Here is a 21,706-nt window from a genome sequence, read left to right as displayed (position 1 = left end):
GGGCTATTTCTTGCAAGATGCTGAGGGCTAACCACTCCTCCCATGTCAGGAAGCTGAGTATTTGCAGACTGGACCCAAAGTGCTGCAGGAATGTCCTCAGCAGACCACCAGTGATGTCAAGGAGATGCATTTGAAATGAATGGAAATGCATACTTATGTTTTATACAGAATTGTTATTTTTTTTTTTATGTTTAACTATTTTTATGATGAAGAGTGAATGAATATATATGTTTCTGTGGACAGTTTCCACATACAGGGTCAGCAGAAACCACACCAGCTAAACCACACAGCTCAGAAAGAGCAAGGCTACCTTATCTCACTTTAGTCTGTTTTATCTGAAGAAATAAAATGTCTATTGTATATGAATATAATGTAAACAATACCGCCACATATGAATTATATACAGTCCAGTGACATCACCAGGCATATGCAGATATTTATCAGCTAGGAATCAGGCCCCAGTTTGCACAGAGGAATTTTTAAAGTATTCAATGAATGTTGCTTTCTGCTGATTACTGCATTTTCTGTACCTATGTGGGTATGCAACACATTAAACAGTAACCTCCTTTTCTATAATATTAACACATTCAGAATAAAACACATGCATAAACACACAGGAGTATCTGTAAACATCTTTCTTGCTAAGAAATGTCCAAGCCCCACTCCACAGATCACATCTCACAAACCACATCAGAAGGAGAGGATGTGCTGACTATACTGTTCAAGAGCATGGGAGAGAAGGGAAGAATTTTGGCCCACAGTACAGAGGCAGAACTTAGATCCTACAAAAAACACTATGGAACTTTAATGTCCACACATACATACTATGATCTCATTTTTGAATGTTTCCATCTGAAAGATCTTCCCCACTGAGCAACCCACATGGTACTTCATTCATCTTCAAAGTCAGAGAAAGCTGAGCCAACTCCACAGGAAGCCAAAGCACTGATACACTGAAGGAGGGCTCATGTAAGCCCCTGTGACATAAGTTGCCTTCAGGCCATGTGAAGGAGAATCTCAGCTTTTATTTGCAGCTAAAGTGTATGTCTTGCCTTCTCCTTATAAAAAGGATTGTAAAAATATAAAGCAAAGTAAACCCACTGCAAAATCTGGAGAGTGAAGAGTTTTGTTTATTTTTACTCTAGTCCTCAGGTACTACATGAAAATAGCAATCTCATCTCTCCTTATAACTTTATTAGAGTATCATTTCAATTTTGAGAGTTACTGCCTTTTGTCAAACTAATCTGCCCTCAAATTATCTACAATAGCCCTTTATTTAGGTGAGGCAACAGCACCAGGCAGAAATGAGTTTAAAATGGTGACCTGCAGAAGGCAGGAAAAAAGGCCCACAAGGATTACTGTCAATGAAACATCCAGTTAAAAGCTTTTGTGATGCAAGAACGTCAAGAAGATGCTTCTGTCATTTGGAACGCATTTCCAGAGACAAAGTGATTTTTATATAGTTAAAAAGTGTTTTATATGGAGTGGTAATTCATGTCAAGAAAATGGTTGATATTAATAAAGAAGAGGGAGATTTGGGAATGTGGCCATGGGGGTTGGAAAGTCCCATGGTTGAGATAACATTAAACTCTTAACGACGAGGCCATTGGGAATGTAAGAGTTTAGAGGGAACAAAGAAGGGTGATTCAGGAGACCCCATGCAGTCTCAGGGTTTCTTGTCCTCCAGATGGTTTCTTGTTCTCCAGCCGTTAAGGCATGGATGTTTCCGGATGTTTGCTGTTACATTCAAAATTGTTTGACCAATGAAAAGTTGTTTTGAAAAGAACTGCTGTGGAGAGAAGGATATAAGAGGGGAGCCTGCCCTCAAGATAAAAAAAAGGCAGCACCATGAAGTTACATCAATAAAGAAGCAGGAAAAATAAGTGAAGAGGAACAGGCTGGCAGAATGGAGACCAGGACAGGAACAGGCACTTTGATTGCCTCATGAAGATAGCTTCGGCCAGACTCAGCAAACTGCTCAGAGAAGCTTGTACAGAAAGTCGCTGGAAATAGGCGCACTGGAGCTGGAGAGAAGCTCGAGCTGAGACAAGCGGACCTGCGCACACAACTGCCTCTTGCTGGTAAGCAGTTGCGCGTTATGGGGAATCATAAGTCCTTAGGAACAAAGACTGTCCTGGTAACCTTACAGCTTATTCTACAATCAGACAGTTTATGATCCTGAAACAAGGGACCAAACTGAGGTCAAGGTGTGGGACTCTGCAACTAAAAACGACAAGGTTGCAGTGGGATTGCTCGGCACCTGGCGAGCAATCTCTGAGGCCTTAAAGAGCCATGTGGGGCCACAGTCAGAAACGTGTGGTTTTCCAGACAGTGAGGGAGCTGCAGGCTCCTTCACTGATCCGACTGCTATGCCATCAGCCCCTTTGCTGCTACAGCCATCGAAGGCCTTTGCTGTTACGCCCCCTGTTGACCTGAACGTGCCTTTTGACCCAGGCCTATTGGCCTTCACAAGGAGATGGATATGCTTTTCTTCGGTCCGGGAAGAACAGGATACATAAGGCCCGAAGACCGAGTTGCTTGACAACTTAAAGCAAGACATATTGTTCAAAAGGAATGGAAAATGGAGACTGTTAAGTCATGGAACCTAAAGGATTGTTTGTTACCTTTCCTGATTGTATGTATGTATAGGCTTACATGTACTTGTGTTTAGTATGTAAAGCAATGTTTTGTATATTTAGAATGTTTGATGTGTGTGTGCATGTTGGTGGAGCATAGACTCCCCGCACACCCAGCGCTGTTTACTTGCCTTTTATACCTTTTATAAATATATATATTTTTATAAATATTAAAAAATTCAGATTGAATTCAGACCTCGTTTATAACAAAAGCAACACATTAAGGGATTTCGTTAATTTAGCAGGAGCAGGGGGAGGTGATGCAAATTATGCCTCCATTTTGTTTTTGTGAGGAAATTCACAACACGCACCACAGAAACACAGTTTGAAACTAAAGCATTTTGTGCTTACTCTGTCGTAGTCGTCAGCTCCTCTGTAACATGAGTTGTCTGAAGAAGGCCTTCACGTTTCTGGAAGTGATAATAGAAACAGAGACTGAATTAGTATAGGAGAAGATAAACAAGGGCTCTGCAGCATTCATCATCTTTCAGAGTCCTGGGGGAGAAAACTGAGTAAAATATGTTTACTAAGATGAACATTTGTAGGGACAGAGGTGAAACACCTGACTTGGGAGGGTTCACTTCTACAACAGTGGCATTTATCAGACTTAACAGCCAGATGAATATTTGGTAAATGTGTATATATTTGCAGCCAATAAACTCGTTAACAATTCTCCTCCTGAGACTAGAGGCAACATCATACCTGGAACACAAATTAGAAAGAGTATGTGAGCCCCATCTTAAAGTCCCCAAGGATATTTGTTTGTGTCAATGTCAACCAACAATTTGACACAACCAGCAGCCTGGCTCTCAGGACAGGTCTGGGGCTGAAGTAACACAGACTGCTGCCCCCATGCCAGGGCCTTCATGTGCTGGCAAAGCTCTCTATGCACAAAGCGGTCTCTCCTAGAGCAGGCCATCAGTCACTGAGCAGGCCACCAGTCACACTCCTGTCAGGAGCCATCATGGAAACACAAAGAACACAAAAAGACTGACCTGACCAGTGATTTCATGATAGATAGCATCCCCCCGTTACTGGATTTTGTTTCCTTGGGATAGATAGCTTTCTGCATAAGTAGGATTTCTACAACCCAACAGAGTTAGCATGTACTGAGACCCAGTTTCAAAGCAGCTTCCTCCATGGTAAGACACAGCCCCATGATACGAGGGGACTCAAATGGTTTTGAGTCTCCCCAAAGTTTTGGACACATGGGACACACCTCTTGGAGGCTGGAAATGTTAACCTAACTCAAAAAAACTTCTCAGCATCTCTTTCCACTGAGTCAGTAGAACTCTTTTAAAATTACAGGACACAGCCTGATGCCTGAAAGGGGGAATTTCTCCCTACCTTCTTTACGCTGAAAAAGCTGGCAACAAGAGCTCAAATCTCAGCAGGCATCTTAGAACCGGGTCCTGTCAGAGTAACTGGCAACACAATTAATAAAGAAAGCTGCTAGCTCTGGTAAGCAGGGTAACGACCACCCCCAGGCACAGCTCTTTACACATATGCCATCTCAATCATTTTCACCAGCTGAACCCCAAACAAGAACTTATTATGGAGAACAGCTTTGAAGAGAAGCACATCCTTCCCCACAAGCAATCTAAGAAATACAAATTGAAATCAAAAAAACAGTAACAAGAATTTCTTCCCTTCCACTCCCCATTCAACAGAAGAACACAGCGCTGCTTTCTCAAACCACCCAGGGAGCCTGGCTGAAAGCAGGGTGGGAGCTGCTGTCTCCAACCGCTGTGCTGTGGCAGCTTCCCACTTGAGCCAGGCCCCACGCTGAATCCAGCCCGCTGGCCGTGTCTTTTCAATGTCTTACTTCCATATCACAAATGCATCTTACTCTGCTCCCCTGAGGGAGCCAGGGAAACAGCATCAGAAAGTTTGGTAAAACAAGCCAGGATGACAATATAGATGGGAAAATTAGGCAGTGTCTGACAGGGCAATATTTTCTTGCAAATGGAACAGTATTGTCTTTATTGCATTCCACCGAGACTCTGTTGTACTTGCACCAGTTTCTGGAAATTCCCTTCACTGTGTACCTCAGGGAGAAGATGCTATGCCCTGTGAAAAAAAACCTCAGTGAGTGGTGACCAGTGAGTAATGCCTCCAAGCATCTGACAAGAAAGAGAAAGGGATGCCCACTCTGATTCCCAGTGGGTGAAAATGACAGCACTTCTATGCAACTCTCTCAGAGGCAGCTGAGCATGCTGCTCGTATGAGCATAGCTCCCCTGGCCTTGCAATACAAAAACAAATGTCATCCTTCAATACAAGTTGGATTCTTTACATAAGCGCCACCAGACACATTTATTCTTCATGCTGCCTTGCCTCTGACCTTTCAGTCTGCAACTCAAACTACAAGGGAATTACTGCAAAAATACCTCAGATCTCCCAGCAGCACCAAGGTGGGACATGCTGCAACTTTTAAAATGGGAGAGAGGAAAGCTAAGTGCAAAAGGAAGCAATTACTGAGCCTTGCAAAAATAACCAACAAGCAGAGAGCCTTAAAAACAATTTTTACCCTTACTCCTGAGAACAGTATTGCTTTCCTGAATTACAGCATTCTATCATCATACAAGTTCATGTTTCAGTTATCAGAAGGTGAAGTCAGCTAGAAGAAAAATCACAGCATTTTCAGTTCTCACTGGAGCCGCTCACTGAAATCATAAAGTTTCAACCCCTCCTGCCCTCACTGAGGAGGGCTGGAACAGGAAAATGCTCATTGAAACCAGTATTAAAACACGTACCATCTTAGATTCATAACTTAGCACTTGAAGTAGCTGTCAACAGGATCTTAAGTAAAAGACCCACTTAAACCCTTGCTCTGCTAGGACACTTCAGATATAACTCTGACTTCTATTGCCATTCTCACATTTTCTATTTCACTCAAAAAAGAACAGCCAACATCAAACAAAATAAAAAATAAAATAAAAAAATAAAAAATAAAAAACACAAATCTGGGGGTTGATTTCAAAACAGGTTTGAAAGTAACTCGGTTTCAGAAGCTTCACTCTTGAGAGGGGCTACCTCATGGTGCCCATTATAAAACAATGTAGTGTTTTTATGCTGGGCTAGTCTTGTTACTGTTCTGGGTAATACAGTAGGTAGACAGATACATAGATAAAAGTTCTTCCAGCCAGGGAAAGTAAAACGGAAAGTCCTCTCCAAAACAATTGTGGATTTTCTAAGCAAACTACACTGTGCAGGACCAAAAGAAGACAGTGTATTATTTGACCTGCAGGAACACTGCAGAAGAAATATGTTTCAGTATACGTTGTGTTTTGCTTTCCACTTAAATAAACAAGCTGAAGCCTAGCAATGAAACAAGTCTCCTCTTACACAGGCCCAGCTAAGGTAAGCTCAGAACCAGCAGTTGCCATAACCATCTCCAGGACTCAAGGCTCTAGGTCCAAGAGTGAGAGTTTACAGCTCTCAAGCTTAAATTAACTCTCCTTGTAAATAACATGGGAGTTTTCTTCCTCACTCCTTCCCTCCCTTCTTCCCTCCCTTTCCTTCCTTCCTTCTCTTCCTCCCTCCCTTTCCTTCCTTCTCTTCTTCCCTTCCTCTTTCCCTACCTCCTGTCAGCATTCATTGCATTCCATCTTCATCTCAGCCCTGTCTAATCTTGAGGCTCAGAGGCCCCAGGGAACAAGATCCTCCATTTAGGTGTCCACTTTATAGCCAATTGTGTTGGGTCTGTCTGAGCTGGAGTCACCTTTTCCCTGCAGCAGCCCGCACAGTGCTGTACTCTGCACTCGTAGCTGGAACAGCACTGATATCACTCCAGTGTTGTGTCTATTGCTGCGTAGTGCTGGCACAGCATCAGGACTCCTTCCAAGCCCCCAAGAGCCAGCAGGCTGGGGGTGGGCAAGTGATGGGGAGGGGACATTGCCAGGGCAGCTGACCTAAACCAACCAAAGGGATATTCCATAACACCTGACGTCACACTCAGCAATAAAAGGGGGGGCTCTCGTGGGGGAGGTGGCTGTTCCTCCTGAACAACCACTACGCGTTTGAGGCCTTGCTTTTCAGGACGTGGCCGAACACCGCTCATTGATGGGAAGTAGAGAATAATTTTTTTTTCTCTCTCTCTGTGCTTCCGCGCAGACTGATTGTTTCTTTTGTTTCTGTTTTTCCTCCCCATTCCCTTTCATTAAACCTTTCTCATCTCAAACCTTGAGTTCTCTGTGTTGTATTTTCTCCCCCTTCTTCTCTGAGGAGAGGGGGAGCGAGAGAGCAGTTGTGGTGGAGCTCAGCTGCCCACCTGAGTAAAACCACCACACCCATAAATATACATAACATATACACACATAACATTATATATAACAGGAAAGGATGTGAAAATATGTTCTCCACAGACTTGCCAACACTACAGAGATGGAGAGTCCTGAAGATGTGAAATAAGGATGAGGAAAGAGAAGCTTTCCCTCTTTACCTAAGTGTTTTTTGTTTGTTTGTTTTTTCCCCTCACAAATCGCAGCTACAGAAGACATTTTACTGTACTGGGCAGAAGGAAATTTTAGGCATCAGGGTGACAGAAGACTGTAGACCACTTTATATTTGTATTTCCTCCTTACCTTTCTAAGGTAGTCAAGAAAAAAAAAACAAACTAGTCTTCTATTTACATTCATGTTACTTTATACTTAATTCACCTTTCTTAAAATGAGAGAACTATAGGAGCTTGAAAGCAGCTCAAAATCCTCTCTTAAAGAGAATGCATAATATTTACTGTGAGCTAAGGAACATCTGTCAATTACCCACTTACATCATACCCTGTACCTCTAGTGCATTCAGGCATGCAGCCTAGAAAATGCCATTATTTAAACTTAAAGCAAAATGGGGCTTGCGTAACCAACCACAATGCAATTGCATCTTGTAAGGGGATCTACATTTGCAAAATAGAGACCAATATCACTTTATCTTCTTGATTTTTTAAAGGAATCCTACTACAGCTTGACAGCTCTAACAGTAACTGGCACGTACAGGAGCATTTCCTCAGCCTTTTGCCAGAAGCTGAGCCTGCCTTGCGACAACAATGCTGAGCACCACAGCAAACAGTCATGGCATGATCAGAAAGAGTAGCCAGCTGCAACAAATCTGTCTAGAGTTCCAACAGCTGTTCAGAAAAGCTGGGTTCACATGCTGCAGATGGAACCACCCAGCTTCATCTGGGATAGAAGGCAAAATAAAAAGCAATAGTAAGTATACTCTGAAAGCAGAGTCTTTGTACACTGAAAGGAAATGGTCAACACCACGCAGGGAAAGGAAGAACTATAGCAATATCTAGGGCAGGAGGGAAGAAGTCAAGGTTCCTAAGGTCAGATCTATTCTCCATATTTAAGGAAAGCTAACAAAAATGCAAGGCTGCGCAAAAAATGATGAAACTCTGTTAGTTAACCAAGGAAAACAACATGTCTGAATAATAAGCCACTGGGGAAAAACAACACCAGTAACAGGCTTCCCAGAATGAGAAGATTCTATGTGCTGAAAATCCTTTCTGTGTTATCTGTGTCAATGGTTTCTCTAAACAAAAAAAAAAACACACACACACGGCAAAAACAATTTTTCTGAAGTGCCAAAAGTTAGAGACGCAATTATTTTACATAAAATCCCACCACATGATTTTGGCTTCATATTGCATTAGAAAATCACATAATCATTTAGGTCGGGAAAGACCTCCAAAATCAAGTCCAACCATCACCTAACACTACCAAGTCCATCTCTAAACCATTTCGCCAAGCACCACAATCACATCTTTTAAATACCTCCAGCGATGAGGACTCCACCACTTCCCTGGGCAGCCTGTTCCAATGCTCCTTCTATGAAGAAATCCTTCCTGATATCCAGTCTAAACCTGCCCTGGCACAACCTGAGGCCATTTCCTCACATCCTAAAAAAAGGCATCCTAAGCATATGAGAGATATGTTCTTGGAATCATGTTTAAGTACACAAAATGCATCCCAGGACTGGGACTCACGGAACAGTTAGTTGGCTGACTATGAGCCAGCAGTGTGCTCAGGTGGCCAAGAAGGCCAACAGCATCCTGGCTTGCATAAGAAACAGTGTGACCAGCAGGGCTAGGGAGGTGATCGTCCCCATGTACTCGGCTCCAGTGAGGCCGCACCTCGAGTACTGTGTTCAGTTTTGGGCCCCTTGCTACAAGAAGGACATCGAGGTGCTTGAGCGGGTCCAGAGAAGGGTGACAAAGCTGGTGAGGGGTCTGGAGAACAAGTCCTATGAGGAGCAGCTGAGGGAGCTGGGCTTGTTCAGCCTGGAGAAAAGGAGGCTCAGGGGTGACCTTATCGCTCTCTACAGGTACCTCAAAGGAGGCTGTAGCGAGGTGGGGGTTGGTCTGTTCTCCCACATGCCCGGTGACAGGACGAGGGGGAATGGGCTAAAGTTGCGCCAGGGGAGTTTTAGGTTGGATGTTAGGAAGAACTTTTTTACCGAAAGGGTTGTTAGGCATTGGAACGGGCTGCCCAGGGAAGTGGTGGAGTCACCATCCCTGGAAGTCTTTAAAAGATGTTTAGATGTAGAGCTTAGGGATATGGTTTAGTGGGGACTGTTAGCGTTAGGTCAGAGGTTGGACTCGATGATCTTGAGGTCTCTTCCAACCTAGAAATTCTGTGATTCTGTAACAACTAGGACAATAATTTTCTAAATAAGTCAGAAGCAGATAGGAGCAGCCTGGTAGTGTAAAATTAGAGTGATTATTTTGATCAAGTTTTCATATGACTTTATACTCACCCGTACAACCACCACTTGTACAGACACATGTTCAGGCAGTCGAGTGGGAGCCTGGAAATGCATTGCCAAAGCTACCAGAAGGTGAAGAATGGAAATCAGATTCTTGCCATGGATTGCTGTGGGGAACAAGGAAAAGGAAGCAAATAAAAAGAACACTGATGCCTTATTTTAAACTAATACCTCTGGGAAAAAGGTAGAAGAACTAAAAAAAATGTTTTTGATGAAGACAGTCTTCTTGTTTCCTTCTTCCTTTTCCTAAATTAACGAAGTTTAGGAAATAATTTTACAGGTAGCAGAGCCTAGATTTAATTCCCTTCAAGCTACATAACAAATTTAGGATTCCAGACACTTCAGCTCCCTCCCTAGTCAGTGAAATAAAAACAAATGGACTTAATCACTTTCCTTCCATTGTACTGGAGAATACTAGATAATTCTGCTTTTAGAAAATGTTCAATGTGTTAACAAAAGATTACCTAGCTGTAAGAGACAAAAAACACCCACAACCTACGTGAACCAACTTCCCAAACTTCATTCTCACTTTTGGATCATAACAGGCCAAGCTGGAACACAGGGCATTTTCTGCTTAGCCTGTCAGAAACAATATCCTTACACAGGATGAAGCATCTTTTTGACTCTCACTGTGGTGGCCTGAAGGCTTAAATCATCCTCTTGTAATTGAATGACTAAAAAAATTCTCATGTTTGTAGGATTCAAATTCAGGAAGCAAACAAAAAAATGCCTAACGAAAGCATATGCCTAAAGAAACAGCACTTCAATTATCCCACATCCATGTTTGTCTGTCCTTAAACAAAGATCACAGAAGAAGGTACCAGTTACAATCCATACATGGATTTGGCAATACATGCAAATAAATAAAAAAACATGGTAAATCATAAAGAGTATGATCAAGCTATTGATTATCACGCCCTCCTCTGCCTGTGAAGCTGAGACAGAAAGCATAGCTATGTCCTTACAGTCAACGTTCCACTTGATTGTCCAGCCATGGGGTCGAAGTAAATCATGGACAGCTTCCAGAACAGTCTGCAACTTTTGTTTCTGACCAATTTCAGATTGCGTCACTTCTGCTACATTCAGTTTACGGTCAGCCAATTTTTCTGTATTTGAGGAAAGCAACAAAAAAAGAAACAGGCAGTATCAGATTAAACAAGGAGCTGGGTGGGAATAACAACCACAGAATGGTGGGAATCAAAGCTGCGCTCTGATAGAATATTTTCAGCAGAGTAATTTTCCACTGAAAGCAAACCTTTCATCAAAGTGTGTCAGTTCCAATAAACCCTGTGATAGAAAACTGGTAAGGTCTGGCAGAACATGCTCACCAATCAGGTGTCAAAATATATAAAAAAATATATTAAAAAAATATAAAATTTTCAGACAGGCAACAAGTTCGTAATAATACTTACTGTGCCTCCTCTTTTCCTTCCCTGCTGAAAAACATGTGGCACAAGGTAGCTATCTCTACACAAGGGACTTCCACTAGTTCAATGGACTTTTCTAATAAGCAAAGTTAATTTAGGGAAAAAAAAAAAAAAAAAAAAAAAAAGTGCTTGGGTGGACATTTACTTCAGCTTAGTGAGATCTATTTCAGGTTAGCTGAAGGTCTAAAGGAATCTAAACGAAAGCATGCCTTCTCAACTCATGAAGAGTCACAGATTTATAGTGACTTACTGGAACTGATTTAGAGAAATACGTTGGTACAATATGGTCATGTTGTCATGACATTGTCACATCATAGTTGATTAATTCCACAAATGAACTAAAGAAGCAAATTTTGTAAAAGGCCATTACTAAGATTTGAACTTTGTTTCTGTAATATAATTATTAGTTGTTAAATTCATAGACAAGCCAATTCTTCTCTTCCTCTCCACTGTGACCCTCCTGCCAAAGACATAGGAGCTGAATGTCCCTCTCACAAAAAAAGAAAGCTGAGGAGGTGCAGAGAGTTCTCCAGCTGCCAGAGTGATGTAGACCACTTATCTGTTTTCTTCTTCCACTCTAGAGAGTCAAACTCACTACGCTCCTGGGACTAGGAAATCAGGACTGGATCAATATATTCCAACTATGTATTCAAGTATTTAAAAAAAAAAAAAGAAAATAACATACTTAATCAAAGCAGTTTTCACAAAATGGTATGGGCTTCAGAAACATTCCTAAGTTGTCAAGACACATTATTCCAATAGTGAAAATATTTCTGGTCTCAAGTTCAAGAGTGTGTCCTCTAAACATTTTTCATAGCTGTGTATATTTTAAAACAACAGAAAAACAGAAGCATTTTAATAACCCAAACAGAAGAGATTTGTAGTTTATCAATTCATGAGTACTTTTAACATTTTGAATGTTTCTATCAATCTACATTAAGAAATTTTTATCATTACCAAAATAATCTTAATGGGAAAAAAGTTCTTTAGCCAAGGTATCTCTGAGCCTTTCTTAAGCTGACTGCCAAAACACTTAAGTATTATTTTAAACAATCTTGGATTTTATTTTATTTTTTTTTAATAATCTGTCCTAGAAGATTAATTTGTTATGTTATTGTTCCTATCTACTCTCAGCCCAGGTGAACTTCCAGTCAGCAGGAAGAAATTTATTTCTCTTTACCCTGACACCATGTGCACCAAGCCACTCTAGCCTCTCTCGGTAGCACAACTTGTACCTGTTGAGTTAAGGGGTGTAGCCGATTAACCGTTTCGGGTCTGGTAGGATTCAGGGTACTGAACTATCACAATCACAGATTCACCAATAACGCATTAACCATCATGGGTCTGGTCAGATTCAGAACACTGAACTACCAGAGCCACAGATTCACCAATAACATATAACCGCCCTTACTCTAGTTGCATTCAATGAGAACTACCACAGCTAGGAACAATGCATGAATTATTACAGCAACAGGTACACAGGTTCTTTGTATTGCTAGTGATAGTTACTGTCTGCAAAAGCAAGCTAGCATGCATGAAATACACAAGTACACAGCTTGGAAATTAACACATTAAAAGGCACAAAGACTCTGTAGGAATTTCTAAGTTTCTGCGGAGGCACACAACATAACCAAGTGTTCAAATCTCACCCAAAGGCATTCCAGTGTGTGTGTGTGTGTGTGTGTGTGTGTGTGTCTGTGTCTGTGTCTGTGTGTGTGTGTGTGTCTGTGTGTGTGTGTGTCTGTGTGTGTGTGTGTGTCTGTGTGTGTGTGTCTGTGTCTGTGTGTGTGTGTCTGTGTCTGTGTCTGTGTGTGTGTGTGTGTGTGTGTGTGTGTGTGTGTGTCTGGTTTAGGGTAGCAAAAAGTGCAGCTTATTGGTCTCGGTGCGCACAAGAACAATCAAGGCTCCACCTGGTCACAGAGCCTAGCTGTGGTGTCTCCACTCCACTCTATGCTCCATACTGCTCCTTAGAGTTCCACCAGGTTCCCCCAGTGCAATAGCATCTAAGGTTGGAAGCCTAGGGAATACTCAGGTAATGCAGCTATGACCTACCCTGAAAGCCTTTTCAATACTGTACATTTTCTTTAAAATGTGAATGTTAGTTTTATTTTCATAGTTACTTTAGGCAATTGCACCACAGTACCTTGATAAAATTAACTAAGAAAGGAGCCCCACCTGAATCAATCTAACAGTCACTTGCAAACCTCATACTCCAAATAGCTTCAGAGTAAACCCACTAACAAACTGTTGTCTTTCATCTGCCCATCAAGACAGATCTTCTTGGAAACATCTCTCACATACAAGAAGTAGTAACTATTACTTGAGGTTTAATGATCTTGGTTTGTCAGCCCTTCCTGTAGGTATAAAGGACTTATTACAAAACAGTGGGGTGACTTAATTGTGAGGCCTTAATCACCAGGAGCACCACTAGCATGACATGCTTTGCTGCCTCTTGCATCACTGAGGAATTATGAAGATAGATAAATTCAGGAATATAAGTCTTGCTGAAGAAATCAAGGCACCACTGAAAAAATCATGTTGAGAGACTGGGGCGGAGTTGTGATGGATTCAGGCTAGGGGAAAATTATTTGGTCTCCTGTCAGATGCCCAACAGTAAGAAAATAAAGAAAAGTCAGTCCAGTCAAAAGTCTCAGGCCTGCAAGATGTATATGATCACCTCTCCTCCTGTAGGATAAGCTAAGTCCAACTGTATGGCCATGTATGTACAGACAACTAAGCTCTTTCTACACATATGCAAGCCAGAGGGTGGAAATCAAGGCCTCCACAGACACGTTCCCAACAGCAAATGGCTTTTATGAAATAAATTACCACCTGCCCAAACACCGGCATGTAAGCACAGGAAGTACAGTTTTGCCCTGTTCTTATCCTCTAATGTCAGACTGATGTCACACACCAGTGCCTATCTTCAGCACTGAGACCAATTTGCAAATCCATTTGCAATACTTCACCCTGCATCCCAGAAAGGACTCAGAGCAATGCCAGCTCACCTCAATTATTTCAAAGAGCTTCCAGAGAAGCAGCAGTAAGAAGGCACATACCTGTGGTGATTTTACTCAGGTGGGCAGCCGAGCTTCACCACAGCTGTTCTCTCACTTCCCCTCCTCAAAGGGAAAGGGGGAGAAAATACAATGCAAAGGGCCCAAGAGTTGAGATAAAGACAGGGAAATCATTCAACAATTATCATCATGGGCAAAACAGATTCATCACAGGGAGATTAATAAAATTTATTGCCTATTACTAACAAGCTAGAGAAGTGAGAAACAAAGAAAACAAACTAGAACACCTTCCCCCCCATTCACCCTCTTCTACCTCCACCCCCCAAAAGTGGAATAGGCGAATGGGGGCTGCGGTCAGTCCCTGATGCTTCATCTCCACCACTCCTTCATGGTCACTCTCTGTCCCTGCTCCATGTGGGGTCCCTCCCACAGGATGCTGTCCTTCCCGAACTGGTCCTGCGTGGGCTGCCCACAAACAACAGCTCTTCAAGAACTGTTCCCACATAGGTCGGTACCACAGGCTCTATCCATCATGACCATACTGCTCCAATCTAGGTCCCCCATGGGCAGCAGCTACCCCCAGACCCCCTGCTCCTTTGTGGGTTCCTCTCCACGGGCTGCAGCTCTGGCCTGGGGCCTGCTCCTGCAGGGGGCTCTCCATGGGCCACAGCCTCCTTCAGTGCAGGTCTACCTGCTTCACTGGGGGCTCCTCCACAGGCATGGAGATCTGCTCCACCATGGGACCCATGGACTGCAGGGGGACAGCCTGCTCCATCAGGGGCTTCTCCACAGGCAGCAGGGGAACTTCTTCTGCATGCCTGGAGCACCTCCTGCACTCACCTTGGTGGCTGCAGGGCTAGTTCTCACTCCTTGCTCTCCCAGTTGCTGTTGTGTAGCAGGGTTTGTTTTGTTTTGTTTTGTTTTGTTTTTCCCCTTTTTTCTTAAATCTGCTCTCACAGAGGTGCAAACAACATCACATATCGGCTCAGCTCTCGGCAGCAGTGGGTCCTTTTGGAGCTGGCTGAAATTGGCACTTATTTAACATGGGGCAGCTGCTGGATTCTTCTCACAGAAGCCATCCCTGCAGTCCCCCTGTTACCAAATGCTTGTCGTGTAAATCCACAACACCTCAATGTTAGGACTGGCAAGGTAATTTACTGAGAGATTTAAGTAACAGGGTAAGACTTCAGCTCCTTTTTCTGAATGCCTTTATGTAAGAGTACCAGAGCAATGGTTCAACTGGAAATTCTCTGTGAGAGACAAAAACTACCAGATGCTATCCCAGACCTGGAACTAATTTGCATTCACACAAATACTCCTCAGCTAAACTAACAATACTCTACCTCACCACACTATGGCTGGAAGGTCCCAGTTACAGTCTAACCAAAAAGTATTAGAAGTACTGTCATTTCATTCCTCAAGCTACTTTTAATGGCACATAAATTGTTATTAACCAATTGTAAAAGCTTATGTTCACCAAAACACTGCAAACCTTATTTAAGGAGCATATGCAGAAAATTCAGTAAGAAGCATCAGTTAGCACCAAAGCAACACCAAGTCCTCTTGCTCCACTCTGACACACGTATCCATAACCCAGCCCACTCTTGAAAACATGTCATAGGCAGATGGCTTTCAGCTTACTTAGCTGTTTCCAAGAAACTGTGTGGATCTACATTGGCACTTGAAGCTTCAAGTCTCTTTGTTTGCTAAAAATACCCCTATAAATCAATGCAACTTCATTAAAGTTCTTCTCCATTGTGCTTCTTGCATAAGCACACATACCAACTGCAGAGATGTAAGGGGGTTGCAAAATCACAGCTGCTTAACTGAGTATATCCCCTCATGTATTATTTGCATAGAAGAGCACATTGTAAATATGTGCCTGGTGTCATGCATTCTCTTTTTTCCTTGTTTTGTTGTTGTTTTTGTTTATTTTGTTTTGTTTTTTTCCTCCCTTAAAAGTAATTCAGTTATGGCCTCAAGAATAGCTTTTGGTCCAAAAAGCTTTCAGGATCAAACTGCAGAAAAAAATTTGGGCCACATGTCTCCTGCTTGGTCTCCCACTATAAACACAAATTTCTTCACCTTTCTTCTGCCACATTTCAGATCTCTGGATTATTCTTAGTCCACAAATCAGGTAAATGAGACTCATCCCAATTTCCACCCCTTTTAGCAGACTGCCTGAGAAGAACAGATGGAAAAGATGACAGTGTAGCTATCACTGAAACAAACGGTATCCCTGGTGAGATGCTAAGTTACTGCACAGACTCCCTACTGTCTGCAGCTTTGGAAGGGATCAATTTTGGACTCCTTCCAGTCTTTGGGGCCACCTTCTCTTCTGTGAACTCACCTAGCAGCTTCTGCAGCACCTGCCCATCATAAAGGTCCTCTTCAAGATGTTTGACAATGATTCTCTCCTCCACCAGCACATCATTAATCCAGTCAATTAGAACCTGCAAGTACAGAAAGAGGAGACAAATGTGTAAAAAAAAATACTGAAATATGTTCCTTTGAGCAGTGATCAGGAACAGAAATATATTCCATGCAATAAACAGGAATAGTAAACAGAAGGAGTAACTGTATTTATGTATTTCCAAGTTACAGAGAAAAAACAAAGAGATATTTTTGCTTTTTCTGTTTTTAATTCAGGTCTGGCAACATGGCAACTGTAGTGCCCTCTGTTTTTCCTCTTTAAAATTTCTCCTCATTCCACCAATGCTAAAGCAAATAGCAACTAGCAGCTCTAAAGCAATCATCTTTGCTAGTATCTAACAAACCTGCTCTCCAAGTCCAAAAACTCCTGTCATCTGTTTTACACAATCAGCAGACCTGCCAGTAGAGAACAAGAGTCCCACAAACCCAAAGGCTCCCGGCACTCCCACTGTCATCCCTATCCTGAACAGACATGAGTAGTAGACCAGGAAGAAGAGCTTCAGAGAGGAAACAGTGAATGCTCCCACTAATAGGAGCTAAACAGACCCACTAGATAGATCCTTGCTATTAAGCAAATGGACTACGCATTTTATCTTCAGCTATTACAGAAGACTGTAATTAAAACTTCGGTTAACTGGGTCTGATAACAATTCAAAAATGTATGTATGTAATAGTTCTCTTATGCTGACCACCATAACTATAAAAATCATTGTCACCTGCAAAACAGGAATGAATGTAAAGAACCTTTAAAAAGAAAAGGAACAGAGTTAAGTTTTCCAGGTGCCAAAGATAATATTTTCCAAACAGTTACAGGAATCACAGAATCACAGAATCACAGAATTTCTAGGTTGGAAGAGACCTCAAGATCATCGAGTCCAACCTCTGACCTAACACAAACAGTCCCCACTAAACCATATCCCTAAGCTCTACATCTAAATGTCTTTTAAAGACTTCCAGAGATGGTGATTCCACCACTTCCCTGGGCAGCCCTTTCCAATGCCTAACAACCCTTTCGGTAAAAAAGTTCTTCCTAACATCCAACCTAAAACTCCCCTGGTGCAACTTTAGCCCATTCCCCCTCGTCCTGTCACCAGGCACATGGGAGAACAGACCAACCCCCACCTCACTACAGCCTCCTTTAAGGTATCTGTAAAGAGCAATAAGGTCACCTCTGAGCCTCCTTTTCTCCAGGCTGAACAACTCCAGCTCCCTCAGCCGCTCTTCATAGGACTTGTTCTCCAGACCCCTCACCAGCTTTGTCACCCTTCTCTGGACCCGCTCAAGCACCTCAATGTCCTTCTTGTAGCGAGGGGCCCAAAACTGAACACAGTACTTGAGGTGCGGCCTCACTGGAGCCAGGTACAGGGGGACGATCACCTCCCTAGCCCTGCTGGTCACACTGGTTCTGATACAAGCCTGTTGGCCTTCTTGGCCACCTGAGCACACTGCTGGCTCATATTCAGCTGACTGTCAACCATCACTCCCAGGTCCTTCTCTGCCTGGCAGCTCTCCAACCACTCATCTCCCAGCCTGTAGCTCTGCTTGGGGTTATTGTGCCCCAGGTGCAGGACCCGGCACTTGGCCTTGTTGAACTTCATGCAGTTGACCTCAGCCCATCGGTCCAGCCTATCCAGATCCTCCTGCAGAGCCTTCCTACCCACAAACAGATCGACACACGCACCTAGCTTGGTGTCATCTGCAAACTTACTGAGGGTGCACTCAATGCCCTCGTCCAGATCAACGATGAAGATATTAAAGAGGACCGGCCCCAGCACCGAGCCCTGGGGGACGCCACTAGTGACCGGCCTCCAACTGGACTTGACTCCATTTACCGCGACTCTTTGGGCCCAGCCATTCAGCCAGTTTCCAACCCAACTAAGCGTGCACCAGTCCAAGCCTAGGGCAGCCAGTTTCTTGAGGAGAATGCTGTGGGAGACGGTGTCAAAAGCCTTGCTGAAGTCAAGGTAGACCACATCCACAGCCTTTCCCTCATCCACACAGCGTGTCACTTTGTCATAGAAGGAGATCAGGTTCGTCAAACAGGATCTGCCTTTCATAAACCCATGCTGACTGGGCCTGATTGCCTGCTTGCCCTGCAAGTGCCGCATGATGACTCTCAAGAGGATCTGCTCCATGAGCTTCTCTGGCACTGAGGTCAAACTGAGAGGCCTGTAGTTTCCCGGGTCTGCCCTCCGGCCCTTCTTGTAGATGGGCGTCACGTTTTCTAGCCGCCAGTCAACTGGGACCTCCCCCGATAGCCAGGACTGCTGATAAATGATGGATAGTGGCTTGGCCAGCTCCTCTGCCAGTTCTCTCAGTACCATTGGGTGGATCCCATCCGGCCCCATCGACTTGTGTGCATCCAAGTGCCGTAGCAGGTCACCAACCAGTTCTTCGTGGATAGTGAGGGCCACATCCTGCTCCCCATCCTCTTCCACCAGCTCAGGGTACTGGGTATCCAGAGGACAACCGGTATTGCTGCTAAAGACTGAGGCAAAGAAGGCATTAACCACCTCCGCCTTTTCCTCATCTCTTGTAACTAAGTTTCCCCCCGCATCCAGTAAAGGATGGAGATTCTCCTTAGTCCTCCTTTTTGTGTTGATGTATTTATAAAAACGTTTTTTGTTATCTTTAATGGCAGTAGCCAGATTGAGCTCCAGATGAGCTTTGGCCTTCCTAATTTTGTCCCTGCACAGCCTCGCTACATCCTTATAGTCCTCCCTAGTGGCCTGCCCACTTTTCCAAAGATTATAAACCCTCTTTTTTCTCCTAAGCTTAAGCCACAATTCTCTGTTGAGCCAGGCCGGTCTTCTTCCCCGCCAGCTCGTCTTTGGGCACATGGGGACAGACCGTTCCTGCGCGATTAAGATTTCCTTCTTGAAGAGCACCCAGCCTTCCTGGACTCCTCTGCCCTTCAGAACCGCCTCCCAAGGGACTCTATCAAACAGTGTCCTCAGCAGCACAAAGTCAGGAAAAAACGCATTGACTGTTTTAAGTTGGCAGGAATGTTTTCCTCCAATCAATTATTTGGAAAATCAAATTATTTGCAAAATAATATAGTTCTGTGGGAAGAGATGTAAAGTTGCTGCTAAATTCTTGATTCATAAGGGGAGAAGAGTATTGCCAACCACAAATGTTTAAAATACATTAAGGGAAGCTACGTAAAAAAAAATGAGCATCAACTAAAAAGTCTACAGTTTTTAATTTGCTTCACATACAATTTGCGGATGCTTTACATTCACTTTCTGACTAGGCCCCATAATTCTGCATCTTTTTGGCAGTCAGGATAGCTAAGAACTTTTTGTTTTGTTTTGTTTAATATTCAAGACATTATGAAAAAAAGGTAAATAAAACACAGATAGGATTGCATTGAAACACACATGCGTTGGCAATCCTACAAACACGAATATTTGAGTATATTGGTCACATGGATATTTAAGTAATTCAGCCTACTTACTGAGGTTCACTGAGTCTACCGACTTCAAGGAAGCTTTGTTAGGCTTAATGTTCAAAAGTAAGTTCACAGTCCAAATATGAAATTCTTATGCTTCATCTCTAACCTGTATCTTCAGCACTTACAAAGCAAGCTGAAAAGTACAGGGTTGAAACTCAGCTCTAAATAGCATAAGCAGCAAATTTTAGCTGGGTCATATGGCAACCAGTCCATCCACAGAAAGCAAGGACCATCATCAATGCACATAGAGGTAACTCAAATCCTTTTTGCCCCCTACAGTGCACAGAAGGAGGAAAACTCCTTTATTGAAATAAAAGTAACTCTAAGTATCAAAAGTGGTCCTCTCTACTGCAGGTAAAAGAAAGATAAAGTGACATCAAAAAATAGATGTGGATATAAAAGGATAAGCTCCACACCAGTTTAGTTGCTCTACTGCTGCCCTGTAATGTTGCAGGAGCCTTATCTATTATGGGTCATTCCCTCCATCAGACGGCCTCCTCTGTGTGGTTATAACTAACACTGTTGTTTCAACACGTGCATCCAAGACCCATGCTCCCACACCCACCTAATACCATTTGTTGGGCAGGGGGATCATCCAATTTATACCGAATCACAGAATCATCTAGGTTGGAAGAGACCTCGAAGATCACCTAGTCCAACCTCTGACCTAACACTAACAAGTCCTCCACTAAACCATATGACTAAGCACTACATCTAAAAAAAAAATCTCTTTTAAAAAATCTCTTTTAAAGACCTTCAGGGATGGTGACTCAACCACTTCTCTGGGCAGCCCAAATTAGTTCTTTAGCCTGAAAATTAGTTCACTGGAGATTATAGCCAGCAAAAGTTAAATGCAAGAAGATGCAGTCTAAACAAAGCAGCAGAGTTCTGCTCTGCAGGTGGGAAAACACAACCACATTTGAAGAGAAAACTCCAATTAGCTATTCTTGTCTCTTTCAATCTTTTTCAGAAGACGGACATTTATGGTAAATGGTTGGAGAGAGACATGAGACAAGTTAGTAAAGGACTGTGCCTTATCTGAAAAACAATGAGAAGAGGAATACTATTGTTGGCCTTGAAAACTATTCACCAGTGATACAGAAAAGCAACTCATAAGTAATGAGGTATTTTCTTGTCGCAGATCATCTCAGAAGAGATTTTTGAAGTCTTTCAATAAAGTGACCACCCAATTCCAAAATTATGAAAGTTTTACATTCGTAGACACCAAAAGAAAATCACCTGAAGTCACAGAAGATTTGGGTCAATCCATGGGACTACAGAGATTTACAGAGCAGACTTTCAAAAAATCACCTGAAATTAAGCTGAAACTATCATATGACAATCAAATCCCCTTACAGTCCTAATATGAAGATGCTTCATTTCCCTAAGCCCTCAAAAGCATTGTTAAATATGACTTAGGATGCTAAACTATTTGAAACCTGTACTTAACATGTTATTTTCTCCTGTGCTGAATAGTATTGAAGTCAAAATCCAGAAAATGCCAAGGAATTAAAAACAAAAGTCTAGAAGTACCTTCTAATATAGGAGCCAACATCTTATTTCCAAAAGTTTAGGTACAGAAGAATTATGAAGCAGCTCTGGAAATATTCTCATATGGGTATAGATTGTTTAAAAAGGGAAATACTTACACTATGTAGTACTTAAATGTTTCAGAGAAATCTCGTACTGAAAAAATTTTGGGAAAAAAGTACATAAAAGGATACAAACGATACGAGGTCTAGCCATAATTATTTTTTTTAATAGAGTAGCACCTGAATGAAAGAAAAATACCCTAAAGACTGTTCTAACTTCTTTAGTATTCAGACTACAACTCCAGCTCTGGTGGGAAAACAAATTTGTAATTTATATTTAAACAAAAAAAAAAAGTTTTTATACCATCCTCGAAGAGTGACAAATGTTGCAACTTAAAACAAACGAACTCCACACACCCCCAGTTTTCCTGCTGTAATTCTTA

At 42.5% G+C, this 21,706-nt stretch overlaps 1 protein-coding gene across 4 annotated transcripts in view; it reads right to left on the bottom strand.

Moving 5' to 3' along the window:
* Positions 1 to 21,706, bottom strand: part of PARVB (parvin beta) — an 81,629-nt gene that overhangs the window by 20,129 nt on the left and 39,794 nt on the right. For all 4 annotated transcript variants that reach the window (XM_068657151.1, XM_068657179.1, XM_068657160.1 and 1 more), the window contains exons 4-7: positions 16,195 to 16,297; positions 10,366 to 10,506; positions 9,392 to 9,507; positions 2,988 to 3,046 (exon numbers count right to left, since the gene is read on the bottom strand). In XM_068657151.1, coding sequence (XP_068513252.1) covers positions 2,988 to 3,046; positions 9,392 to 9,507; positions 10,366 to 10,506; positions 16,195 to 16,297 — 419 coding nt within the window. The remainder of the gene's footprint in view (positions 1 to 2,987; positions 3,047 to 9,391; positions 9,508 to 10,365; positions 10,507 to 16,194; positions 16,298 to 21,706) is intronic.

This window comes from Anas acuta, chromosome 1 (assembly GCF_963932015.1).
Source record: "Anas acuta chromosome 1, bAnaAcu1.1, whole genome shotgun sequence".
NCBI lineage: Eukaryota > Metazoa > Chordata > Aves > Anseriformes > Anatidae > Anas > Anas acuta.
This window is presented reverse-complemented; position numbering and strand designations above follow the sequence as displayed.